The sequence below is a fragment of the Ammospiza nelsoni genome, chromosome 10 (genome assembly GCF_027579445.1).
Source record: "Ammospiza nelsoni isolate bAmmNel1 chromosome 10, bAmmNel1.pri, whole genome shotgun sequence".
Lineage (NCBI taxonomy): Eukaryota > Metazoa > Chordata > Aves > Passeriformes > Passerellidae > Ammospiza > Ammospiza nelsoni.
The window spans coordinates 21,259,687-21,279,854 of NC_080642.1; the positions used below are offsets into that span (position 1 = coordinate 21,259,687).

At 49.2% G+C, this 20,168-nt stretch overlaps 1 protein-coding gene across 3 annotated transcripts; it reads right to left on the bottom strand.

Moving 5' to 3' along the window:
- Positions 1-755: 755 nt before the first annotated feature.
- Positions 756-20,000, bottom strand: ATG4B (autophagy related 4B cysteine peptidase). Of its 3 annotated transcripts, XM_059479632.1 has the most exons (14): positions 19,952-20,000; positions 14,905-15,003; positions 14,410-14,481; positions 12,330-12,428; positions 11,807-11,908; positions 11,344-11,416; positions 10,964-11,043; positions 7,652-7,848; positions 6,665-6,743; positions 5,896-6,041; positions 4,841-4,897; positions 4,336-4,429; positions 3,364-3,444; positions 756-2,507 (listed from the first exon to the last, which is right to left on the bottom strand). In XM_059479632.1, the coding sequence occupies exons 1-14, from the start codon at positions 19,959-19,961 to the stop codon at positions 2,434-2,436; spliced, it is 1,263 nt and encodes a 420-aa protein (XP_059335615.1). In that variant the 5' UTR covers positions 19,962-20,000; the 3' UTR covers positions 756-2,433. The 3 variants fall into 3 exon arrangements, with proteins under 3 accessions (XP_059335615.1, XP_059335616.1, XP_059335614.1); XM_059479633.1 differs by lacking the exon at positions 3,364-3,444; XM_059479631.1 differs by lacking the exon at positions 3,364-3,444 and having other exon boundaries at positions 5,737-6,041.
- Positions 20,001-20,168: the final 168 nt, after the last annotated feature.

The window sequence follows — 20,168 nt, forward strand, 5'->3', positions numbered from 1 at the left end:
TGAATGTTTGACTCACTTTCCAGCAGGGTGGACTGCTCTGATCTCCACAGACTAAACCCTCTCTAACTCAGAGAGAGGCAGATTGATTCAGGAGCAGGAAGAGGAAGCTAAATATTTAAAACATTGCTAGTACAAGCATCAGCTATAATGGCAACAGCTTCCCCTCACAGCTGCCCAGCACTTGGCAACCAGACACTCCTGGTGAAGGAGGTGAGCCCTGCAATGCTGCATCAGGCCCTGACAGTAACACTGGGACAAGGCAACACTGAACAGCCAGAAATGCCTGTTAAAGATCTAAGGGAGCTGAGCTTAGCTCTGTCATTGGGGTTGTGTGAACACTCAGGTAAAATCTTGTCTGGCAGAGCTGTCCTTAAAACATACAACCATGAATGTGAATTAACAGTAGAATCACAGACTGATTGGGGCTGGAAAGGGATCTTAAGGATCATCTTTTTCCATGGTCAGGGACACTTTCCACTATCCCAGGCTGCTTCAAGCTCTGTCCAAGCTGGCCTTGGACACTTCAGGGATGGGGCAGCCAGAGCTGCTCCGGGCAACCTGTGCCAGGGCCTGCCCACCCTCTGAGTGAACAATTCATTCCCAGTATCCCATCTAAGCCTGCGGTGGGAAGCCATTCCCCCTTGTCCAAAGTCCTTCTCCAGCTCCCCTGGAGCCCTTTACACACTGGACTCTCCTGGTGTACTCCATACCACCCACCACTGCCTTCAATGTGTGCAAGGACATCTGGACAGGCAAAGATTTTACATCTGTTTATTCAGATAGAAATTGAAAGCAGATGAATGGAGCACAGCCCCACTTCCTCTGCTGCCTCTTCCCCTGACTACAAGAGAGAAGAGGAGAAGCAGGCAGAAAGCAGCAAATAATAATTTAGTGACAGAAGCATTGTGGTTCCCAGTTCAAACCTCTGCTTTCGGGTATCACAGGGACAGTTAGAGCATCAGTAGGTCAGTCACAGGGGAAACAGGACATTTCTAGCCTGGTGGCACCACCCTTGGGCACACCACCATCATCTGACAGGTTCCAAACCTGAATGCACAAACCAAAGCCTTGTAAACAGGGTTGAAGTGTGCAGCACACACCGAGGAAACCATGGCAGCACTTCCCTAGCAGTGTGCATGGAGACAGCTCTCCTCCACAGTTTACCCTTCTCTCTGTGGAAGAAGGGCCCCAGGCAGAGCTACCAGCTTAAAGTAGCTAAAATTTCCAGTATATTTGGACCTTTTCAAGGCACTCTGCCGTTCCTGGGATGGTCACCTGACAGGGGTTTCTCCAGGTTAGCTCCTACAGCACCTCTGGGCACACTCCACAGGGAGGGGAGCTGGCAGAGGCAAGGCAGCAACACAGCTCAGAAACCTACTCGACCTTCAGGTACCTCTTCTGCTTTGAAAAGGGAATGTCTGACAGGAGGAGCTGCAGGAAGTGCTGACCAACCCATCCAGGGCACCTCAAGAGGTTTTACAGCTTGCGTTTCTGACAGGACATCACTCCCTAGTCACCATGCCAGCACACTGGTGGGCAGGCAGAAGTCTGGAACATGCCTGGCAGAGCTCTGCTGCCTTGTTTCAGCTCTCCCAGCTCTTTTTTCCAGGGCTGTGGAATTCAGTTTTCTGTTCAAAGCAGCTTTCCTGAAGGTACTTGCAGTAGAGACTATTCCATTGTAGAAGCACATGGACTGACTCACTGAGCAACACACACATTTTCTACTCTTCCATTCCTTCTGTTACTTAAACTGGGATTGAGATGCTCTCCAACAGCACAGCACTGCTCCAACACTTCACTTATTGAATTCTCAGTCACTTGGAAGTTCCCTCAATCCCCTTTCTACAGGCTGTGGACAGGAGAGGTAGTGCTGAGTGTCCTGCAGAGCATGAACAGGAGTTTGTACCGTAGGGACCTGCACTCCGGAGGCTTCACAGCTGTCTGTGGGACGTGGCTGCTGTTCCTGGCATTGTGAGCTGCAGTCCAGGCTGGCCAGTGAGAAGGGAAGCTGCTAAAGGCATTAACTGGACCTTTCTCCTGCTAAATGATGGGTGGGCTCTACTAAAGCTTCAGAGGGGAGTCCCCATGGGAGGATTCAGCGCTCTAATGATTTCCGCGCCTCCCGCGGAAGGCCCGGCTGACCTGCTGCTGTAACAGATAGGCTTGGAGCTCCTAAGCACCACTGCATCCACTTGCAGCAGCTGTTTGCTGCTGAGCCATTGCAACTGCAGCCAGAAAGGCTGGAACACCCTCTGGGTTCTTCATCCCACTGCAGACACCGCTCCGAGGCTGCACGGAATGCCGGCATGGACGGGAGGCAGGGATGGCAGCAAGCGCCTATGAAAACCGGTAGCCCCAGGCTCTCGAAGGAGCTTCCCTCCCCCCTTCTCCCCACACATACACAAATTTGCAGAGTCAGTTTCCTATTTGTTTTCAAAGGGACAGGATTTCAAAGTCTTCATCTTCCGAGTCAAAGAACCTTTCCAATCTGTCGGCATCAGAGGAGTCTGGAAGAAGAAGAAGCAGAAAGTGCTGCCTCAGTGGGATGCTGTGACTGGCAGTGAGACCAGCAACTGGAGGGCATCACAGTTTGAGTGCCAAGGGCCTACAAGTTCTAAAACTCAGTGACAAACCCTAGTGAGGGCTCTGACGAGGATAAGAAGGTGTCAGTGGTATGGAAAATGCCCTGGAGAGAATTACATGGAGCACAGAAGCACGGCATCTTTCACAGTTCCAAACACATTTCTGCTGCCACTGTTTTGTACAACCTTCCTGTGCCCCAGCTCTGCATTAGCAGGAGACTGTTCTGCCTCAAGAGGCTCAGAACAGGAGCACTTGCCAGGTCTGGACTAATACCTATGAAGATTTCTGTCCCAGTTAAGAGATACATTTACCCCTATGTGTTAGAGAATCGTTTCTGCTATAGTTGGTTTTGGTGCAACTGTTAGGATATGTAATTACAACGTGCACTCTCCTAAAAGCAATTAGCACAGTTCACTTTGTGAGGAAAGGTAATGTCAGTTGATCCCACCTCTCCATCTTCCAAGTATATGGTGAAGAAGGAGCTCACACTTAAAGCAACTTTAGCACAGGGGGAAGGAGAAACCTTTCTTAGTTCAGGCTGGACAGTTACAGAATCCCAGAATGGTTTGGGTTGGAGGGGACCTAAAGATCATTCAGTCCTGCCCCCTGCCATGGGCAAGGACACTTTCCACAATCCCAGGTTGCTCCAGAGCCTGTCCAGCCTGGTCTTTGACACTTCTAGGGATCCAGGGGCAGCCACAGCTTCTCTGAGCAACCTGTCCCATGGCCTCACCATCCTCACAGGGAGGAATTCCTTCCCAATATCCCATCTAAGCCTACCTTCTGGCAGTGGGAAGCCATTCCCACTTGTCCTGTCACTGTGTGAAGTCCTCTCCAGCTTTCCTGGAACCCCTTTAGGCCCTAAAAGGAGCTCAAAGTTCAATTACTCCTTCTAGTGAGAGACAGGACTAACAGAAAAAAATGGCCTTGGCAGATGGGAGAGGCTCTGCAAGCCAGGGAAGAGGAAGAAGGACAAGCAGTCCATTAAAAAACATTTTTAAGAGTAGGAAAGACATTAGGGACAATTTAAGACAGGCAAGGATCAATTGGCAGTTTAAGGGAATGGAGCATGCTTAACAACAAAGGACAGTGTGATAATGAAGGCTTTTAAGGAAGGAGGGCAGAGAAAGAGAGAGAAAGAGAGAGAGAGAGCAGAAGTGCAGGTTGCCAGGAGGCCTCTCCAAGCCTGGTGACAGGATAGGCTTGCCCACACACTCACTGCTTTTGGCAGAAGCAGCCAATGGCTTTATCTCCTGCAAAGTTTGCTCATGTCATTAATGTGATAAGCAGAGCCTGACAGGCAAGGTTAGGGCCCAGCACTTGTCCTTTTTCCCACTGGTAATGGTAATGCCAAGAAGGAGGGAGTGCCTTATGCTGGAACTGAGTGTGACCAGCCCTGTCTTGGAGCATTTTCATTACCCACAAACTCAGTTTTCAGCCTTTTCACTGGACACTTTTGATTCCTCCAAACTTCTCCTCAGAAACCACAGAGTCACACTGCCATGACAGCCTGTGAGCTTGTTTGTTCTTCTGCTCAGTGAATTATTTTTAGAATAATTCCCATCCTGAGACACTGTGGGATCTGCAAACCTCTAGCTGAAAGCTGAAGAACGATACCAACTGACCCAAGAACTCCAGGTTAAATTCCAGTGGGAACAGGAACATACCAGCAGTCATAATATAATTCCACATGATCTGCAGACAGCCAGAGGGAGGGGCTCACCCCCAGCTGTCCCTCCCTGGTGGCCTCACCTGGTGTGAGATTCAGGACGTCGGGGTTGGAGAAGTGGGAGGGCTGGCGTTCCACCAGCTCGAACATGGGCAGCGCTCCTCTGACCAGGGACAGCTGTGGAGACACAGCACAGCCATGAGAACCACAGCTCTGCACTGCTGGGCTAACAATCATCTCTGGGCACTTCACTCTAGCTTTTGAATCACATCATTAACAGGATTTCAGAGCTATGCTCCTTTAGGTAGTTTAATAAACTTTTTTAGTATGCTTAAAACGGGGTCATGCTACAGAGAACATGGTCTCTATGCAGTGGTTGGAAACAAAACAATACCTGATATTCCTTTCCCAGGGACAGAGAATCAGAGAGAGGGAGATCAACCATTCCCTCATCACTGCCAATGTCACCACTAAACCATGTCCCCAAGTGCCACATCCACATGCCTTTTGAACACTTCCTGGGATGGGGACTCCACCACTTCCCTGGGCAGCCTGTTCCAATGCCTGACCAGATCTATTAACACAAACCTTTTTGATTTGCTGGCACCAGTCATTAAAGTCTGCCTCTGTGTTGCAGAAAAAGCCCTGAAAAAATAAAAAAAGAAGAAAAAGACTTTATCTTTTTATATTTTAGATTGATCATCTCAGACTTAAGGCCCTGTGTCAACGCCAAGTACCATGATCGGGATTGGGAGCAGTTACTACTCCTGACTGCCTTGCTTTAAAAATGTGCCTCAAGCTGCCCTGTTAAACTGAACAGTCCACAAAGGCTTGATGTGAGTGATTCTCCAAGGGCTGGAATCATCAGTATTTTCTTTACTGCAGAAGGAAAACCAGGGGGAACAAAGGAAAGGCATCTCTGGTTCAACAGAAAACAAGCCATGGTGCCTCATCATATGGATCCAGGAATGGAATCAGATCTGCCCTTCAAAAGGCTGGAATCTAAGTCCAGACTAAACCCCAGAGAATGACACTGCTCCACGAGGAATGGTATTTAACTGCCATGCAAGGGGGATGTCACTGTCGAATTTTATGAAAAATCCCTTCACCAGGATTTTTCTCCTGAGAAGCTGAGAAGCCTCAGAAAAGAAATGTAAACAATAATTATCTGCTTGCTTGGAACATAGTTTGGAGGTGACTTACCAACAGAGGCACCTTGGATTGGTTCCATGTGAATTGTTTTAACTTAATAAGCAACCCAGTCCAGCTGTGTCAGACTCTGAGTCTGTCACAGGTTTTTATTATCATTCTTGTCTAGCCTTCTGATGTCTCTCTTTCTTTAGTATAGTTTTAGTATATAATTTTCTTTTAATATAATAGAATATCTTAAATAATAGAATATCTTAAATAATAGAATATCTTAAATAATATCTTAGATAAGAAATCAGTCCTCTAAGAACTTGGAGTCAATTCTCATCTCTCACCTCATCCTGGGGACCCTCACACCAACACCGCAACAACGGGTGACCACAGTGGGACTTCCCTGACACAAGCCCCTGTCTGTGAGGAGCTGCTTTACCAGTGTCACCAAAACCCAGAGCAGAGCAGCCCAGAGGGCCCAGCCCATGGGCAGCAGGACCCACCACGGCGATGGAGGGGTCGAGCTCGGCGATGCTCATCCTGCACGGGGGGTGCTGGCAGTGGAAGCTCTCGTCGGGGAGGCAGCCGCTGTCGCCGGGCTCCACCGCCGGCTGCGTGGTGTGGGGGTCCAGGTAAATGAGCTCCTCACCTGCCACCAAGGCAAGGACACATCAACAGCATGCCACAGGCTGAGGAGAGCTGATACAAGGAGGAGGAAGGGCAACGGCAGAGCCAGCTCTCATAACCACACAGGGGAATTCACATTCCATGGACGCCTTCCAGCCACTTCCCCAAATGCTTCTCAGCCAGGCACAGCTGCCAGCACAACCACAGTGGCCACTCCACTGTGACACTGGCACTATTTGGGGTTTTGTTCCTGCTCATCCTTTTCTGGGTGAGCTCAAATAGACCCCAGGAATCTAAAGCACAAATAACATGAGCTCTCTGGCAGACAGGAAACCAGAGAGAAGGAGGAGAGTAATAGGAGTTTGTAGGGTTTGAGGAACACCTAAAGAACAGTTAAATCCAGCCAAGCTGCAGAGGGAGGTCAGCTCTGAATGCAGGAAGCAAGCTCTATGCACTCCACAGACCACATTTATGCAGTGGAAATTTATGGCCACTGCTCAAATCTACATCACTCAGCCCACAGCAGCCTCCCACACTTCCAGCAGCATGCACCACAGGCTAAGCAGGAGTGTGTGCCACCCCACAAGCATTTTTTAGCCAGGGGGAGATTCTTTGGACAGCCTTTGCAGGCCTCTGGGCACTCACCTACATAGCCAATGAAGTAGTGAGCACTGTTTGGCTTCCCTCCGATCACTCCCAGGGACTGGGGCATCATGAAGCAGTGCTGGAAAAGCAACACAGAAAACACACAGCTGACAGACAGTGAAACAACAGGTGGCAACAAAGGCAAACATCCAAAAATGCAGTGGGAAAGATGGACAGGGACATGGAAAATCAGCAACTCTAGCAGCAAAACCAGCCATTTCTGGAGAAAACTCCACACAGGGCTTTCTAGGAATGTGGAAGCAGCTCAAAAACACTTAACTGCTGACAGGAGTAGACAGGTGGACCAAGTGAAAGAAGCTGCACTACTCTAGGACTTGGCTCTGCTGCATTCAGTGGCAAGATCCCTGGAGCTGTCATCAGGTTGCAACAATGCTCTCAGGAGAGAATTCAGGAAACAGTTTAAGTTCTTTATCCACCTGCAGCAGCCAAGCCTGATCTACTGAGTTAAGGGAAGTAACCTCCCACAAATCTGAATCTGGAGGTCTCTCACCCAAGCTCAAAGCTTGCTAGCATTGTGCTCCCTAATTTGTGTACACCCTAAATTCTGCAGCTTCTCAATACTCCAACCTGCATCCACCTGACAGCTCTTAGCCTCAGTCTGTAGCACAAACTTCAGCATCTGAGCCAAGGGGAGTGTGCAACACTGTGTTAATTAACACTCAGGGTATAGCTGTGCTGAACAAAGGCTTCAGCAGCTTGGGACCATCTGCACACAAAGAGAGGCTGAGAGCTAAGCTGTGAAGTAAGATCCTCAAAAGCAAAAAAACCCAACCCAACCAGAAAAGGCCCAACCCCTCAAGCCCTTCCATTTTCCTGACTACAGCTTGCAAGAACCCATATCCTGACCTCTGACAAGGACTGTCTCTAAACACATTTTTCTTTTGCAATAACTTCTGAGCAATTACTTAATTCATAACAGGATCCTTTATCATCCCCCCAGCAGGAATTGAGCTCCAAATTCCCTACCTTTAGTGTTTCAATGTAGGCTTCATTGATCTCTGTGAGCCCGAGGCGGAGAGGTATCAGCAGCACCAGTGGTTTCCACAGGGGGAGCCTCCCTCTGAGCCCCAGGTCCTCTGGGCACCCATTGTAGAGCACATCTGACTCCAGGGCAGGGCATGCTGCAGCTCCAGCACATGGCACATTGGACTGGCACAGCCTCCCTGGGGGAAGGGAACAGCAGCACAAAGCATCAGGACTGCTCCCAGACCTTCAGCCATCCCTCTGATCAATAACTGCTCTTTACCAGAAACCTACAGCATTTAAACCCAAGAGGAGCTTGAAGAGGTTGAGTGCTGGGGCTGTGTGATGTGTGCTGAGCTCACACCAAGCCTCAGCAGCTTGTACTCACAGCTACCAACTGCTGGGCAGCAAAAATGCAAATTCTTCCAGAATGCAAATTCTTCTGAGCAACCACCTGTGCCAACAAAGCTGGAGGGGTTGATTAGCAGGTCAGACAACTGTCCTGAATTCACAAAGCTTGTAGGCAGAAAGAGGAAAGTTCTGGAGTGTTCAACTCCAGAAGAGTTCATGAATGAACAGCATTATGAGTTAACACAGGAAATATTCACCTGTTAAGTGCTGCAGCAAGATACAAACATGGTATTTGTCTAGAGTAGTTATAATCTTCCTAAAGGTCACAAAAAGCTTCATAAATTTTCTTGGAGATCATTCACAAACTACTTTACAGACCTAAAGCAGTATGGTCATTAAACTCTGCATTTTCAGCATGAGCTCTGCCTCTAAGATATGGGGCAGCAGAACTCCTCAGGGCATACACATGGCACAAGCACTCTGCATCCTCATCCTAAAGGCTTGACAGACACACAGCCAGGCTGTAATGCACCCAGGTTATGTAAATTCTGGTCCAGAAACACCTCCAAGCCTACCTGTCTCACTGGCCAATTTAATTACTTGCTGGGTGTGTGGAAAAAAAAACCAAACAAACCCAACCCAAACCCCAAAGAAACCCACAGCATGATTAAAGAATCATGAAGCCAAGGCAGCTGGACAGAATGCCAGAGGCTCATTTAATTTATTCCCAGCTTAAACTGAATGCCAGGACACTCTAGCAGGTAGGATGTGATGTAAACAAACACCTTAATCACCAGCCACTTGTCAGTTCAGGGTATTTGCTCACTACTGACACCTTCAAACCCAGCTGAATGAGGACAATATTACACCCAAATTTAGAAGAACCAGGACTTTGATTTAAAGCCTCAGGACTCCTCCTGAGGAGACAACCTACACATATGTCTGCAGTTCCTCAGGGAGAAGGTGTATGTGTGCATCTGATGCACAGGCACAGGTTACCAGAGGTTCTGAGGAAACTCAAAGCCATTATTTGTAGCCATTTCTCCTGCTAAATCAGGTTATTTGTTGCAGTAGCCTGCCTGTCCAGATGATGTGAAATCAGCTGCCAAGCCAGGGCTGCTGCTGAATGGGGTGTCACTGCAGGTTTCCTCATCTGGCAATCCTGCAGTGTGGATGAACATACTTACCTGCAGTTTAAGCAGCAGAGAGCTTGGCACAGGCTAAATTCACCTTGCTATCTGGCAGGCTTTGCAGTTCTGTGTCCCACAGCAAAGCAGAACCTACCTAAAGCTTCCCAGCTGGATCCAAATCATTTACTGCAAACATATTCCAGCAGATCTGACATGACACCTCTCCTGCTGGCAGGTGGATTCAGCTGCCTTGGATTTTCACCACCTTTGTGATTCTCCTCCCTCTCAGGTCTAGCTGAGATGCCCTTTCTCATGGATAAAGATTTATGTTTCTTCACTGCTGTAACAAAAGGCATTTCCTGTGAACCTTTGACTGAACCCTATCAGTGACAGAATTAACAGATGTATGAAACAACACTACTTTTATCCACAATGTTTGGGGCACAAGGTATCAAACACAAACCTACAGATATGTAACACATCAGAACCACTCTCACAGTGACTTTCAGGCCCTGAGCAGGTACATTATGATCCATTTTTGAGGAAAACAAGCACACACACCCCTGCCCATGACAAGTTGTATGGATATGTCACTTGAAGCAGCATCAGTGCTGAGCAGCCAGAGCCTGCAGCACACCTGAGCCTTGCAGCCAGCATGCTTCAGCTCTAGAAGTGATATTTGCAGGCTGAAGATGAAATAAAATCCAATTTCTGTTTTAAAACTAGCCTTTGTTTAAGCCAAGGGTATGAGCATATGCCTTCAGCTAAGGTTAGGCTGAAGGCTGAGGCCCAACTGAGCCTACCTGACAAGAGATGTGACTTTACAAAGGGACTGTCCTGCACTCCAGGCAAAAATTGCCTGGCTATTATTGATCCTGGCCTGTGGCAGCCAAGCCAGCCTAAATGGTGCCTGCCACCATCTCAGCTGTAACCTACCCCAGCTGTTTCAGCCCTGCCCTGGCAGAAACACTGCAAGGTTTGTGCTGGGTAGGCTCACTGCCTCAGGAATTAGCCTGGAGCAAGGCATGGGAAGGCTGCTGAGGCCAGGACCATGCAGGGCTGCAGCAACCAGCAGTGCAGGAGCTCAGCTTTGTAGCTTTGGTTACTGCAGTGCTGCAGGCAGGCTCAGGATGGGCAAGAAGAGCTGCTCCAGCCTCCAGAGCCAGCCTGGGGGCAGGATGTCCAAAAAGCAAAGAAGCAAAAAAGAAGAAACCACCAGAGAATATTCCTTAAAATGATGAGATTGGTGGATTCCCTTCTTATTCTCTCCCCTTGCCAATTTTGGCCTTTTTCTTCTTCAGATCTGTTCTGGCTTTCTTACTCTGTCCAATAGCAGAAACCCCCCTACCAATTATGTGAGAGCCATTTACTGCTTGCTCCTTGTGGCCATAAACAAGTCTGACACTGCCTACCAAGCAGCTCCCATAGGCTGTCTGAAGGTCAGCAAACCTCCTCTCCAGATCCAGAGGCATCACCAGATTAAATGGAAGTCAAACAAGGCCCTTCCTTGCCCTAAAACAGCAATTCTCACCTTGTTTTAGCACTTCTGGACACAGGTTTCACAATGAAGGGACCTTAAAGCTCATCCAGGCACGGACACCTTCCACTATCTCCCAGGGAAGTCTAAGCCCCATCCAACCTGGCCTTGGACACTTCCAGGGATGAGGCAGCCACAGCTTCTCTGGGCAACTTTGTCAGGGCCTCACCACCCTCACAGAGAATAATTTCTCAAAGACAGAACATGTACTTCATGCTTGCTGTGCTCTCCAGCTCTTTTCTGGGCTCTTGTTGCCCAGGATTTACCAACCACACTCCAGCTCTGTGTGACACTTACGGATTTCTTCCATCACCACTGTGTTGTCCATGGCTATGTGCACTGCCAGGGAACTCCATGTATCAAAAGTTGCAAGTTTTCTAGAGGAAAATTAAAAACAGATAAGTAATGAAGGATTAATACAACTACAAGGCAGAGATGGTGGTGTATCAGAGTGGAGAAACTGGATTAGGAGAGACTGGTGTTATCAGTTAGGTGTGAAATGTGCTTTGACATGGGAAAGCTGCTGTTAGGCAACTCCAGCCTATTCCAGGGAGCTGCCTGCTCATCTACTGATGTGAGGGGAGGATGTGAGAGGAGGGAGGGTGTTATTAAAGGCAGAAGGTGCCAAACACCAACAGCCCCTGATTTGACAGAGAAAAGGAAAGGGCAGCACTTACTTGAGCACCTGTGCCACCGTGTTGGGGCCGTACCACTGGCCTATGGATTTGCCCTCCCCGACTCCCATCTGGGCTGCAGCACAACAAAAAACCAGAATAACACAGTCAATAACTTGACCCACACTGCATCCCCTCCTAATCAGGCCTGTATTTAATAGGGAAGAGTTCTCACTTGGAAACTTTATTGAATCAGCAGTATTTAGTGTTTTGTGGGGGTGAGAAGGAGACATCCTGAAGGACTGCAGAGCAAATCTTTTCTCTAAAGTGCAGCAGCACAGAAGTTCCAGGGCAGTGTTGCATCAGAAGAAGCTTTGATCACTAGACCACCCCTATGACCTGAGCTCTGTTCACCCCACAGGAAACACTGGATCAGGCTGCTTCTCTGATTTTTCAGGGAAGTTTATATCAAGGTGAGAGCCTTCCTTAGCCCATTTGCTACATCTGAGCATTTCTCTCTTCTTACCTATCTGGTGAATGGAGTAGTAGCTGTCTTTTTTGTCAATGAAGGCATTAAGAACATTGAAGTAATTATCCATCTGCCTCTTCCCTTTTATCCACCTCCAGTCTAGGACAGACAAGGTATATATGAAATAAACATGGTACTTATTAACAACCAGAGGCTGCAAGCGGCAATTCTCTTCCTGTGTATTGACCAACTCAATTTTCACATTGTCATATTATTACTAAGCATCTGAGGCATTCCCAACAGTAAAGGGCTAATTTTAAAATAACAGAAAACATTCTTACAGCTGGGGTAAGATCCCATCACCCACAGAAAAGCAAATAAACAAACATAAATCAGAAAATATAAATATTCCCAGAGTTCCAAGTAGACTATTCTCTTAACAGCCCTGAATTTTAGAGGAAAAAAGTTACAGAAGCCTCAGCAATTCCCAGCTGTGTCTTTGTTATCTCTGTTCTTCCAAGTGTTGCACTCCTGGGAGCACATGGCCCTGGAGGTCAGTGTGGGCTGTGCACTGCTTTACCTCTTCCCAAATGCCTGCAGACCAAGGCCTGAGCAAAGATCATCTGGCCACAGCGCAGCATGCAGCCCCAGCCCGTGTCAGAGGTGGGACCTGTTCCTCCTGCAAACGAGGACAGAAAATAAACAGGGGATGAGTGGTGAGACAGAGCCAAGAGGGAGGAAAATGAATGAGCAGCAGGCTCACCAAGAGATGAGGCAGGGAATGAGGGTGAGCTTAGCTCACACAGCCAAGAGTGAGAACCAAAAATGTGGTTATCGATGAGTAACTTAGTGGCATCCTTTAAAAACAAATAAATAAATTCCTCTAACACTAACTGAAAGGGGAAAAAATCCCAAGGGAAATCTAAACAGCCCAAGGGAGAGCTGAATTTCTCAGGAGAACAACAGCCCTTGAGCCTGGCTGCAGACTCTCAGCCCAGTTCTGACATTCCTACATGAAGGTGTTCGTTAAAGATGACTCTTGTAATCCTCATCATGAGAAGGCAACTCACCCTGCAGAACAAACCAGTCCCAGGGAATTCCCACTTCAGAAGTGGCTACAAATAAAATTCTGAAGTGAACAATGTAGTCAGGCCAAAAAAACCAAGGCACCAGCCAAAAAAACCCTACCCAAGCAGTGAAAAAATACACATCCTACATATTGTTGGAGAAAGCTGGAAAATTTAAGACAAGCTTGTGCTGGAAAATCTAAGACAAAGGACACAAGGCTGAAAGCATTTCCCTGACAGATCTTCCAAATGAAACTGCTGCTCCTCCGCTGCAGCTCTGGCTGTTAGTACAAATAACAGAGATCAAATGTTCAGTGTGATCACAGCAGGTAATCTGTGCCTGGGCACAGCTTCTGCAAGTATTTGTAATACTGCTTCCTTCTTTTGGTCCCAAACAGGGAGAAAAATTACCTGGAGGACTATTTAATCAGCTTCTCAATGGTCACCAGTTGTATTCTATAATTTCACCAGTAATTCATAACATGTACAAATTCCAAAAGTGATAATGCTTCACAAAATTAGCATTAGACTAATTAGTTCCCTAAGCCTTACAATAATTAAGTGGGCTAGCACAGAGGGAAGGGATGAACAGTAACAGGGGTGACTGAGAGAAAAAATACTAGAAAAGGTTTACTGTATATGACTTGCAGATCATATCTGTGGTGTAAATGGGAAATGACTCAGAAAATGGGGTCTGTGTTCACCCCACATGCCTTTAATGACTCACAAGGAAACCAAAACTGTGTCTGTGAGCCAGTTAAACATGTGCTAACCCTTTGTTCTCAAACATGTGTTTAACTATGGTGCACAAACATGAATTTAAAGGGATTAAACTGCATCAAAGATGTCTCAGAGCTTGTGAGGCAGGGAGCTTCCCATCAGGGAAAGAACAGCACAAGCCAGAAGGACCAGTTAGGAAGAAGTCTCTTTTCCAAAGCTGAGCCATGTTCCTTTCCCACTGACTGCTGGGCATGACAGGGACAGAAGGGGGACATGGAGTCCCATTTACCTGCTCTTAGATCTCCTCTGACACACCTTGCACCCAGCACACAAACACAAATCCCAGAAGAGGCCATGCAGAGTATCTGAAGGAACCCAGACATCCTCCTTTGAGCTCACTGGGAAACACTCCCCTGTCACTACAGCTCCTGTGTGTGACAGACACTGCAGGCACAAAACTCCCCCTAGACAAACAAAACCCCCACACAGAGCCTGGAGCAGATGCACAAAGGCAGCAATTTCTGTAGCATTCTCCAGGCTTCATCATTTTAATCCACTCAAGACCATCATTCAGCAAATATTTCACACTAGACTGATGTAGGATGTGATGAAGCACAAAAATCCTCCCATGTTGCCTAAAAAAAGAGCAGACTTCCCAAACTTCTCCTTATGTCCCTTTAAAAACCACTTCTATCCCTCCTACCCAAGGGGATGAGGAATTCTCATTATCAGATAAACAAAAAGCCTGTCTAATCAATTAGATGAAGCAGATTTCACACTCATGAATGGAAATGATGTCATGTTTGTGGGGACTGCTTTATTAGGCATATCCAGATTATAATCATTTATTTTAGAGTCCCCCAGAGTACATACCAATAGCAGGGAAGTTCTTTCTGTAGGTGAACCAAAGCCTAGAGGTCACATCCAGCAGGATTTCTTCCTTCTCTGCAAAGTGTTCAGCATGGAAAGGCACACACATGAGGGGGGCACCCACACTGCTAAACCCACATCCCACCCACCCTCCCAAGGGATTCTGCTCCTTAGTCTGCAGACCCAGAGGCAGAGGCTGCCTGAGGAACAGGGCAGTACTGCTGTGCACAAAGTATTTCCTTTGCCCCCCAAAATAGCTGCCATCAACCCAAAGACACCAGGGCCAGAGGCAAATTATGAAGCAGCAAACCATCCTTCTGCCCCCTGGCTGCCCTCATGACATGCCCCAACAACTCCCACATGGTAACTTCCTGCACAAAAATATTCCTGAGCCCACGGAAATGGCCAGACAGACAGAAGCATGGCAGCTAAAACCCAAGTGCAACACTAACAAAGTCCTGTGGAGCCTTAAAGCATTGCACTGAGCACAGAAAATACCTGTAAAAACACTGTATTTCCTGCCAAGGATCCAAACAGGTTCTTTGGTCTCAGGGAAGTCTTCATACTCAAACCTGAGGGTGTCGTAGGTAAGCGTAGCTGGAAAGGAGAAATCACAGATATTTGATAGATTTTCCTTTTGTTTTTAAAACCAGACAAAGCTGCAGAATCAGAGCTGCTGTGGCCCAGGGAGTCCCAGACACCCCCAAAGGCCCTGGGCTGGCAGGAATGGTCCCAGGGCTCTGCACTCAGCTCTGGGGGGCACAGACCCAGCCCTGGCTCGCTCCTGGCTGCTCCACAGGCAGAAGAGCAGCAAGATTTCCAGGTTAGGCCAGCTCCAGCTTCTGCCTGGGGCAGAAAACATCTAAAGCTTCACCTGGCAGCTACACCATTCCCCAGAACAGGCAGCAGCATGCACACCATCAGCTACAGCATTGATGTTGAGGGCCTCTTTTCCATCCAGCAAAGTGGCTCAAATCCTCTTGCAGAGAACACAAATTTTGAGGGAAGAACATGCAAAACACAGATCACATTAAGGTGGAAACTAAATCTTGTTCAAGAAGCACAATACCCAGCAGAAACTTATACAGGTGTCACCCCACAAAGTGAGGAACACAGAGCTGTGAAGATGTGCTCATGCAAAGGTGAGAGGCACATCTTTTGTCTCTTTTACTGATTTCCTTCACAGCCTGGCATCCATCAGAGCCTAAAAATCCAGGACCATGACAGAAGAACCCAGCAGCCCAGGCTGCCCTTGGATCAGGATTCAGCTGCTGTCCACAAGGTACAAACAACAGGGAGGAAAAACCAGAGGAGCTGGATGAGCTGTGCTCCACTAGATCTGTGTTTGGAAACATGGACTTGAAAGCAGTCTGGGAATTCTGGAAAAGACCCACATGATTTTAAAGGTGACAAATCTGTAACAAAGCACCTCTAAAATTTAAAGCAGAGCTAAGGCAGACTGTTAGAGTAGTGACTGAAAACATCTCTCACAGCAAATGCAATCTGTGGTAATGTGATGAGTTTAAAGCAGGACAAAGGAGCCACAAGCTCCTGTCAGCCTGGTTCTCTGCACAGCCACCCCTCTCCATGGGACACACATTTTTGGTTTCTCCAGAGTAACCTGCTGCTACAGAAGACATTTTGGCCTCCTGAAGTAGCTCAGCTTTCTAATGTGGGCTCCCTGACCTGGAATTCCAATTCCAAATGTCCAAGAAAACACTCCAGCAGATACCATCACTAAGACCAACAATCAGGAATCACAGCAGCAGAAATGACAACAGGCTCCTACATCAAATTTTGAATCAGATTCTGCCTTGATTCCAGCCCACAAGACTTAAAGCACATTCTTTGTGTGAATTAGTCCTTAAGATTAACTTTAGGTACCTTTAGGATTGCACAGGCCACATGTTCCCATTGCCACCCCATGATGGGACTCCTCAGCAAGCTAAACAAAACAATTCTGCTTGCACAGAAATGTCCCAACAAATTACTGCTGCAGTCTGCTCCTCTAACAAACTTCAGCAGGGAAAGGAAGGATTTCTTTCCCATTTACTACCCAAACTTGCAAATGTCCAGATTTGAAAAGGTAAGTGACATGATTTTAACATAAATACTGATGTTCTCAGGAAGGTTTTGAAGCTCCAAGGAATATTCTGTGGTTTGTCATGTATCCAATTCTCTGTCAGGAGTCTCAAATAGCCTGAAGAAAATGAGTGAAACAAGGATGCTACACAGGAACATCCAGCTATCCACAATCCCTCCTTCTCCTTCCCAGCAACATTCCCTGAGCTGCTCAAATATCACAACCTCTGCAGCTGCACACTTTGCAAGGACAGGATTTGCAACTGGACACCTCACAGCAAGGATCAGCAGCTGGAAAGGAGCTGCTGGAGTCTTTGCCCTCCCACCAAAGCTCAGAGAGGAAGGGGGCAGCAGATAAAGGGGGATTTCCAGCTGGACCAGCCACGTTGTGTTCAGGGAATGCAGCACGTGTGTCATGACACGGCACATTGGGGAGGAGAGTCCCAGGTTTGCAGCCCAACATCTGGCTCTGTACAAGGCTCTGTGTGTCCAGCTGTGCATCCCAAAGAGGTGGTCAGACATTTGTGTTGGCATCTGGGGAGAAAATATTTGAAAAGAAAGGCACAGATACTAAATGCAGGAGTTCAGGTTTCTCCTTCACAGGGATGAAAATCCAAGAGGTTGCTCCCAGTTAGTATCAAGGACATTCTAATGGGAGCAGTAAACTCCTCACAAGGCCTGAGGTCACTGAGTGCTTCCTTTACAAGCCTCCAGCACTTTTCCAAAGTCCATCTATTGTGCTATTGCCCAGATGGGTTAAATTCCAGCCAGTGGGACCCAAACAATTCAGGCAGGGCACAAAGAACATCACAGACTGCACAGGAGCCTTTCTCTCCTTCTTACAGCCAGAGATGAAGAAGAGAAATCCATCTGGAAATTCACCAAGCAGAAATCCTGTTTGAAGCTGCAGAAGCTGGGTGAGATCAGCACATTTCTCAGGCAGTGCTCCAAAGCTTCACCTTCAGAAAGCCCTCAGTCTATTTTAATTACCGACCTCTGAGCATCCAGGACAGTGGAGCAGCAGTTTCTGCAGAGAAGGATGTGCAGTCTCTGCACATCAAACACAGCAGCTCAACTTCACAAGGTTTTAGAGTTAAAAAGCAGAGTGTGAGCCCTGCACAGCTCACCCTGAAAGGCAGCCTTGCTTTCCAGGAGCCCTGCACACACTGGGAGTGAGGGGAGGCTGCCTGGATTGCTGCCCCATGGCATCTGCAGAACACCTCACCCCAGAAAGCCTCAGCAGGAAAGGCAAAGCTTTGTACATGCCACAGCAGAATCCCAGGATGGTTTGGGCTGGAAGGAACCTTCAGGCTCATCTCATTCCACCCCTGCCATGGGCAGGGACACCTTCCAATAGACCAGGGTGTTTCAAGCCCTGTCCAGGAACAATTCCAGGGATCCAGAGGCAGCCACAGCTTCTGTGGGCAACTGTCCCAGGGCCTCATCACCCTCACAGGGAACAATTCCTTCCCTATATCCCATCCAACCCTTTGGCAGTGGGAAGCCATTCCCTGTCACTCCATCCTTTGTCCCCAGTCCCTCTCCAGCTCTCCTGGAGCCCCTTCAGGCCCTGGAAGAGGCTCTCAGGTCTCCCCAGAGCCCTCTGCTCTCCAGGTGAACACCCCCAGCTTTCCCAGCCTTTCCTCACAGGAAATGTGCTCCATCATCTCTAAACACACAGGATCAGGGTAGAAAGCGACATTTCCCATTTCCCCTCCTCTCTCATAGCCTTAATCAGCACAATGCCACACTGGAGACAAAAACATTGTCCCAACTTGTATCAAGCACACCCAGAGGCACAGCTGGGCGCTGGGAGCAGCCCCTGAGTGCTGCTGCCAGTTTGCAAACCTGCTGGAGGCCAGGCCTGTGACAGCCCCTGAGGGACCACAGCCAGAGCCATCTGCTTCAGCATCAACTCTGGGAAACAAGTAACAACAAGTGCAGGCTCGGGTGACTCAAACAGAAACACAGCAGGTGATTTTCACAGCACCAACCACCACGGGCAGCCTGATGCTGAAGAACTCCTCACAAAAAATAAGAGAAGCTGAGCTTTGAAGCCTGGCACTGCCACGCTTCCCTTCCCAAACTGCTCCAGGGGCTTCTCCCTTCTCTGAAAAGGCTCTCATGCCTTCCCAAATCCTTTCACATCCAACTAAGGATGAGAAATGAGGTGGATGATCTCTCCTTTAGCTGATACAGGCACCTCACCCAAGGCACAGGAGGAACACAGGTGGATGTGGAACATTTCAGAGATAGTCAAGAAGAGAAGGTAAATTTAACACTTTAGTAAAACACATTGCTCAAAAACACCAAACAGCTCAAACCCTTACTTCTGCCCCTTGCAGAAGAAAGATTAAATATTTTCAACCTCCTTCAAACAAGACAAATCCTGATTATCTGCGCACCAACAAGGAGTTAAGAGACAGACAGTGAGGAAAGTCAGGCTACTGAAGGGTGGTGCTTTCTTGAAGGCCTGAAGCAAACAGTTCCAAGTTTTGCTGTCAGCTCGCTGACCATCTCAGGAGCAGGGCTGGACACAGAGGGGCTTGAGCCCAGACATTCTCCTCCTCCTCCTCCTCTCAGGGAGGAGGCCCAGCCCCACCACCCACCACAGCCAAGTTTTCCTTTGCCTTCACACCAAGGGAAAGCAGACGCATCTCCCGGAGCAGGGTGCAGGCTCAGATGTGACATTGGGGACGCTCTCAGCCGGACCACAGCGACACCAACAGCGGCACAAAGGCCGAGCCAAGCCAGGAGAGCCCTGGGGAGGGACAGGGGACAGGGATCCCGGCACGCCGTGCTGGCCATGCGGAGGAGGAGCCCAGGGAAGCGTTTGTTGCTGTGGAACAACACTTCTCTCCGCCGAGGGGGTGGGAGCCGCTACTACGCTCAGGCTGGAGGGAAGCGGGTCCCAACACAAGTGCGAACATTTATTTTTACTTTACCCCGCACGAAACCAAAATCTCTACCACCAGCAGCTTTGCTAGAGCCCTCTGTGAGGGTGATGCGTGCCTGGGTCGCCTTTCTACCCCCGAGGCACCTTCTCAGCGCTCCAAAGTCCCTCTCTTACCCCCCACGCTGCCCTCCTGCCCCTCAAGCACTGGGGAGACTCCAGCCCTGTCCCCGCTCCGGTTCCCCCCGGGCAGACCCGACCCGGCTCCGGCAGAGCTCCGAGCTTTCGAGGAACGACGGCAGCAGTGGGGCTGTGGAGGGCAAGGGGGACTCGCCGCCCGGCGGCCCCGCAGCCGCCGCCTTCCCCTTCGCCCCACCAGAGGGGCGGCCGGTCCCGGAGGGCCGCGGCTCCCAGGGCCGTGCCCAGGGCGGAAAGCGGCGCCTTGCCCGGGGAGGCCGCGCCGCGGAGCCGCGGGCCTCGAGCGGCCGCCGGGCCGGGCTGAGCCAGGCCGGGGAGCCCCGAGGGGAAGCGCGGCCGCCGCGCCGCGGGCAGGGCCCGCCCGGGACCCACCTGCGTCCATGGCGGCCCCACCGAGGCTGCGGCCGCCGCCGACTCTCACGCCCGGCGCGGCCCTGCGCGGCTGCTGGCGCGACGCGCCTCTCCCGGCCAATGGGAGCGCCGCTCGCCGCCGGCCCCCGCGCTGATTGGCTGTCGATGGGCTCGTCACAGCGCGGCGCCACGCGCTGGTGCCCGCGGGCAGGGAGCTGCCATGTTGCCGTACGGAGCG